Source organism: Macadamia integrifolia, unplaced genomic scaffold, assembly GCF_013358625.1.
Source record: "Macadamia integrifolia cultivar HAES 741 unplaced genomic scaffold, SCU_Mint_v3 scaffold1667, whole genome shotgun sequence".
NCBI classification, from domain to species: domain Eukaryota; kingdom Viridiplantae; phylum Streptophyta; class Magnoliopsida; order Proteales; family Proteaceae; genus Macadamia; species Macadamia integrifolia.
In genome coordinates this window covers 69,630-76,583 of record NW_024868297.1, presented here as the reverse complement: position 1 = coordinate 76,583, position 6,954 = coordinate 69,630, and the positions used below count along the sequence as shown (strand labels likewise).

The window sequence follows — 6,954 nt, the reverse complement described above, 5'->3', positions numbered from 1 at the left end:
AGCATCAAATTAGAAGTTGAATTTTTGAAATCCCACCTTAATTCATGGTCTTGTGTGAGCATGTGGTTCAATTTGAGGAAAAATCTAAAATTTATGCTAGATTTCATATGTATAATTAAGAAATTAAAATGGGAATTATGAATGGACTAGTAACTAGTATGAATCAAAGTACTATACTGCTGTTATGGGAGTGGATACCTTAAATAGAGAAGCTTAGACCAAAAACAGAGGTGAAATTTTGCAAAGAGCTGGCAGAATCAAAATTTTGCAGGAAAAGGGCAACCGGTGGGAGACATCAGGCCAACTTGTTGGTCCCAAAGTGTCCAACTGGTTAGGCTTCTAGAGACCAGTTTGGTCTCAATTTTTTACGGAAACCTATCGGGTTATAAAGGGACCTATAGGGCCTATAGAGGAGATAATAGATGACCCTATTAGCGAATGAATGGATTTAAATTTATTTTAATATATGTGTGTGTCAATTTATGATTTTAGGAGATCCTAATAGCTATGTGGGAGCTTATTCAGTACCAGGAGGGGAGTTGAATATTGCAGATTTTCAGGGTGAGTGGGGGCTCCCTAACCTCTTTTCTTTTAGTGCATTTCTTAAATGTTGATCATGCATATATTGTTTGTGTATGTGCATATTCTTTTATTTTAATGAATTCTATTATGGAATTGATGAAATGGAGATGTGAAAGGTAAGACAGGTAAGATAGGACATGTGCAGGTGCCCATATTTGTATAAGTGATTTGGGTGATTGGTTGTGCATCATATAAAATGTTGGGCTCCGTATCACAATAGTATGTGCTACACCTCTTATTCATAGGGGGTTAGGTATAGTGAATAGACTAATCCCGACATATGTGGTTGCCTGATCAGCAGTGCACTTTTGTGATGAGACGTATGATATCAGATATGGATGTGGACAAGATACGATGTACTGTATACCTGGTGGATATATATTATATGGGGTTATCATTTAGGGGTTAGTCGGTGGACCGAGGCTCTAACCGGAACCGATTGGCTCCTGCCTGCAATGAACTTGTATGCCTGAGGCCCAACATACAAGGTAAGGAATGCCACCTATATTGTGTAGCACTATACCCAGAAGTGATGAGACTTAGTAATGGATTAGGGATTTGTATAGTTAATAAATGAATTCATGAGCATCATCTTTTTGTGTAGAGCATGCATTGCATATGGTTGTGTGTGTTTGTCTATCCCACCCCTCACTGAGCATTTTCAGTGCTCACCCCCTATCCTTTGATCCATAGATCAGGAGAGCAGTCACCTACAGATTACTAGTTTAGCATATGAGGCTATAGCCATAGATCAGTTGGCTTGTGTACAGGATGATGATTTTTGCCATGGACCTGATTGCGAGTATGATGACTGTGTATATGGTGGAAAGCATTAATGAGGACTGATGTACTTAGTTATTCTTTTGTGTATCTATGAACAGTGGTAGGAACCAGTTTTTGTTGGTTGAGACTGTAGGTGGGAGACTGGTTTGATCGTTTATAATACAGATGGGAAACATTCTTTTTGTGTAAGTATTTTGATATAATGGGATGATTGTAATAAATATTTTGATTTAGTAAACATGATGTTGTGAATCATTGTATATATGGTATCAGGTATCACATAGAGGCACTGGATAAGTATGAAATTTTACTTGATCAAATAATATCTGTTGCAACTCTGATTATTAGTATGTAAATGTGGTGTTGTGGATACTCCTAGAGTAGGGTCCTAGGGAAAACAGCTGATTGGGTGCGGTGAGCTATCCAACGCTGGCATACCTATATCAAATTTAGGGTAGGGTGTGGTAGCCACAAGAGGCAACTACAGGCTAGGGAAGGGCTTTCAAGTTCTTGGCCACGCGGGGCAACTAAAGACTAGGCAAGAGGATGATCCTGTGAGGAAACCCATAATCCTCATATGTCGAGCGACCTAGATCAGATGGTGCGATTGTTGTCCTACTTATTCTGAGCGACTGATTGTATGTTTTGCTTGCTACTTGGTTGAAGGTGAGGCCTTGGGCCGACTGTGCAGCCATTGTTCTGGTGTTGTCTCGAGCTACTAGTTGTTCAGATATGGCGTGGCTTCCTACGCGCGCCACCTTTAATATGACGATGCTGACTAGCCGCTCGGCAATTAACCCTCTTCAATAACACCAGTCGGTCAGGCTACTCTTGTCCTAGGTATCAACTGTCAATTGGGTATATAGTTTGGTCGGGACCCGACCGTTTGCCTGGGCTCGTATTAGTGCCTTCCGCCCTTGCTTGCTATCCCGTTCGATTTGGGATGGGATTGGGTAACCGATCACAAGCTGAACACAAGAGGGCAAGGGGCTCTTTTCCAAATGGTGATGAGAGAGGATGACATGTTGATGCCGGGCACCCTAGCAACGTCCCAACCTTTTCCAAAAACTATTTTCAAAACAATGAAAAAAGAAAAATGCTAGTCTGGAAGTAGAACAGAACATTCTTCTCCCATAAAGCGTGAGATAGTTCCATTTCACCGATGGCCTTTGGGATCTTCATTGTTTGTTTATAACTGATAGTACGGTGAAATCAATTAAATAATGGAGCATTAGAGTGGAAAGTAAAACTGCAGTAATGAGGTTTCTTGATTTATTCAATTCTAGCAACAACCACTGTCCACTCACCGCTGTTTCTCCATTTTCACGAAGACCGTAGCTCCTTTTAATTAGTAGTACTTTTAAACCCCCTTGACCTTCAAAGTTTCAGCTACTATGTCAGATAAGCCTCATCTGTTAGTCTTCGTCGGCAAAGGGACAGGTGAAATTAAGCTATGGTACGGTGTACTCTTCGTTGGGCAGAGGGTTCATGCAGGCATATGCATTGTCAGGGGTATCACTTATGGGTCATCAAATGTGAAATTAATTCTCTTTTTAATCCAAGCTTGGAAGCATTGGATCTGTTCAAACAATAAGATGGGGCTGGAACCAGCTCCGCTCCACTCAACTCACTATGCCCTCACGTTTTAACTCCGCGTGATATTATTGCGTCAACCTACTCCCTCAACTGTAAACACGATAACATGCCCCCCATCTCTCTCTCTCTCTCTCTCTCTCTCTCTCTCTGTGTTGTCCTTGTTGCCTAAACCAGCCCCTATATATACTTGGGCTGTAAGCTTAACATTTGCACGACAAATATCACACACCAATTAGCTGATCACCTTTTCCTATTTGGTCGAACTCTCTTGCGTTGGTTTAATGGATCCTGTTATCAGCAAAATATGGGTGGCTTATGCGTTGCTATGGACATGGAAATTGGCAATTACAAATGTGGTTGTCACAGCAACGCCTCAAGTTCCATGTTACTTCATCTTCGGAGATTCTCTAGTCGACAATGGCAACAACAATGCCATTACTTCCCTTGCCAAGGCCAATTACCTGCCCTATGGCATCGACTTCCCTGGTGGACGACCAACCGGAAGATTCTGTAACGGAAAAACCACCACAGACATCATTGGTGAGCCTTGTTCACTACTTCACTCTCTTCATCATCGATCTAATCATCTTTGTAGTGTGATGATTCTTCATCATAGTGTTCTATGTAGTTCATTCATGATTTCATCAAAAACTTCCTCAGTCCAATATGTCATTTAGTAGGGCATAGCACTCATGGGTGGTGACTGGATAATGGGTGTAGGGCTGTACCAGTTCCAACTAGAGACATATCACACGTCTCATCTTGACGTTCCATTTTGAACTTTTGATGGCAAAACCAAGCATTAAATTCTGGCGACCAATTCAATTCGTGCTAGCCAGAATTTAATGCTTTATTGATTGATGAATATATACTTACCTCTTAGGCCCTAGATGTTTGCCTCTTTTCCCTTCTTCATCTTTTTATTTTTCATTATTTTGAATATATTTTTTTTCATGAAAACGACGGAAACTCGTAGTTGCCGAATTACATGATTCCGTCACCCACGCAGAGTGGCATAAACTAAACCATATTTATAATAGATAAAACCTTCCAAGTCAAGGAGTATAGAGTTGTATTTTTGTAGGAACAAACTGGAATGCCCCTTTTCTCTTCTATTCCATAGGCAACGGGCCATGAAGAGAGTCAATTGAAAGTTGTGTTTGATTTGATCCCTGCTGGCTCAAAATGTGGTCCATGCAAAAAGCCCATTATTTGCAACCAAATACAACATTAGGAAATAAAATTCCACAAAAACTTCCCCCTGATCAGATTCATTTATATACAAATATTGCTTAATTGCAGCTCAACTCTTGGGTTTCAACGATTTTATTCATCCCTATGCAAACGCAAGCGACCAAGACCTACTGAGAGGAGTGAATTTCGCATCTGCAGCTGCTGGAATACGAGATGAGACCGGACAGCAACTGGTAATTTAATTGACCTAATTTTTATTGTATACATTAAATAAAATTTTCTAGTAACGACAAAAAATAAAATAAAATAAATTATCCGTTTGCGTTTCCTACATCCAGAGTCCCTCACACAGCCCTTGGTTTCAGGGGGCAGAGGTGTCTTTTCACAGCCCTCCTGAAACTAGGGGATGTGTTTGGGCATGGGAACGTGAATGGTTAGAGTTCTTTCTCGGCTCCCAAAAAAAAAAAAAAAATGGGGGAAGGAGACTTGAAAGGCAACGTGGCACATAAGGGAATAACCACCCTGTCCCTCATGAAATATGGAAATCCCACCTCTATTAATGCTTTGAGGCGTACTCCAATTGGCCACCCATGGTGCCTGGTGCCACGCTGCCTTTCAGGGAATCTTCTCCCAAAAAAAAAATAGCAGCAAAACTATTGGTTGCATTAATTGTATTGGAAACCTGGATGCAGGGTGGGAGGATCAGTATGAATGGTCAAGTAAGGAATTACCAAGCTGCAGTGAATCGAGTTGTAAACATATTAGGGGATCAGAATACAGCAGCAGATCACCTAAGCAAATGTATCTACTCAGTTGGAATGGGTAGCAATGACTACCTTAATAACTACTTTATGCCATTGTATTACTCTTCCAGCCGTCAATACACGCCACAACAATGGGCCGATGTTCTTATCCAGCAATACTCTCAGCAATTAAGGGCAAGTACTACTAAAAGATCATTAATTTTAATTTTGTTTTAATTTTTTTTTAAATGAATATTATTAATGCTTTCTACTAATATAATGGTAATGACAGAGTTTGTACAATTACGGGGCAAGGAAGGTGGTTGTAATAGGAGTAGGTCAGATTGGATGCAGCCCAAATGAACTAGCTCAAAATAGTCCTAATGGGCAAACATGTGTGGAGAGAATCAATAGCGCAAATCGTATGTTCAATGACAGGCTTATATCTCTTGTTGATGACTTCAACAACAATCAACAAGGCGCGAAATTTATCTACATAAACGCCTACGGAATTTTTGAGGACATGTTGAAGAACCCTTCAGCTAATGGTAACATAACTCACGTAGATTGTTTTGTTGGGTTCCACAACTCATTGTGCCTCCAAGGATGAAAAAAATCCCTCAAAAAAATCATATTCACCTGAACTCATGCATGGCCATGCAAAAATAATTTTCTCACATCAGATTTAAATAGCCTGATGTGGAGGCATATAAAGTACTAAGGCAGCCTCTCCTTAATGACTAGCTTTTAAGGATGAGTTCTCCCCGAGTCCCAACATGTTTTGTAATAATATATAGTAGTAATTGTTAAGAGATTATTAATTTTTGTTTGTTTGTGTTGTTTGAATTGATAAGGATTTAGGGTTACAAACAGAGGATGCTGCGGGGTGGGAAGAAACAATGGTCAAATAACATGTCTTCCTCTTCAAACTCCATGCCCAAACAGAAAGGAGTATATATTTTGGGATGCATTTCATCCTACGGAAGCAGCTAATGTGATCATTGCTAGGAGGTCATACAGTGCTTCATCTCCTTCTGATGCTCATCCCATTGATATCAGCAAGTTGGCTCAACTCTAGATATATCAGATAATTAATGAAGAATGCAAGGATGCTCTTAATTTTATGAGATCGAGTTCTAAAACTATTGATGATCTTATTCGATCTTTATACCAATATTTTCAACGTATGAGTAGTGTGGTATTAATGTCATTCTGTAATTGGGAAATTTTGTGGCGTACATATGTACGTTTTTGGTGTGTGAAAGTAATCTAGTAATTTGTAATAAATTATGACTTAAGTAAGGTTCTTTATAATGTCTTTATTAGTAACAATTAAGGACAAATCTTTTATTTTATTTATTTATTTATTTTGGGGTAATTCTTAAGGACAAATCTAAAGTCTAATACATGGGACTTAAAATAGGGGTGTCAATTTGAGGTCTAACCCGACAGGCACGACCGCACCCAACACGTTTATGGCCTGACTTGGACCGCCTCTACTTATAAATGTGTCATGCTCATAGGCAGTATACGGTGCACGGTGTAAACCTGACGGGCCCTCGACTGTCTCGACACGTTTACAAGCCTGTGAGGGTAGCGGCCATCGGGAAATCTCCTTCTGGCCCTCTCTCCTCTCTCACTCTCTGTCTTTCTCTCCCATGTGTGTATGCTTCGGTGGGCCCCGCACCACCGTTTCACCGCTCGGAGTTGCGTGTGGGCCTATTTCGCAGGGCTCCACTCTTTCTCTCTCTCTCTCTCTCTCTCTTGAGGAGTGCAGTTCGTAGGTACATTGGAGTGCGGTTCGTAGGTACATTTTCCTTGGGTTGATGATGGTCCAATATGGGGGATTGAGATCATACAAAAGGGGTTTGGAGTTGCCACCTAGGATTATGGGCTTAGAACCCTTGGGTGGGCTCAATTCCTAAGAAAATGCCCTAAAATTGGTTTGGTCTAGAGAATAGGGTATGTGTCAAGTTGTAGAATTGAGAAGATGTTAGGCACCCAATCTACCTGGTTCAACCGATCTTCCTACTAGATGCTTGAAGAACGAACATTT

General features: G+C 40.6%; 1 protein-coding gene across 1 annotated transcript; it reads left to right on the top strand.

Moving 5' to 3' along the window:
* The first annotated feature begins 3,157 nt into the window (after positions 1-3,157).
* On the top strand, positions 3,158-6,253 carry LOC122064485 (GDSL esterase/lipase At5g45670-like). Its single transcript, XM_042628191.1, has 5 exons — positions 3,158-3,501; positions 4,264-4,388; positions 4,848-5,093; positions 5,191-5,446; positions 5,753-6,253. Exons 1-5 carry the CDS (start codon positions 3,243-3,245, stop codon positions 5,974-5,976), a joined length of 1,110 nt encoding a protein of 369 aa, XP_042484125.1. The 5' UTR covers positions 3,158-3,242; the 3' UTR covers positions 5,977-6,253.
* Positions 6,254-6,954: the final 701 nt, after the last annotated feature.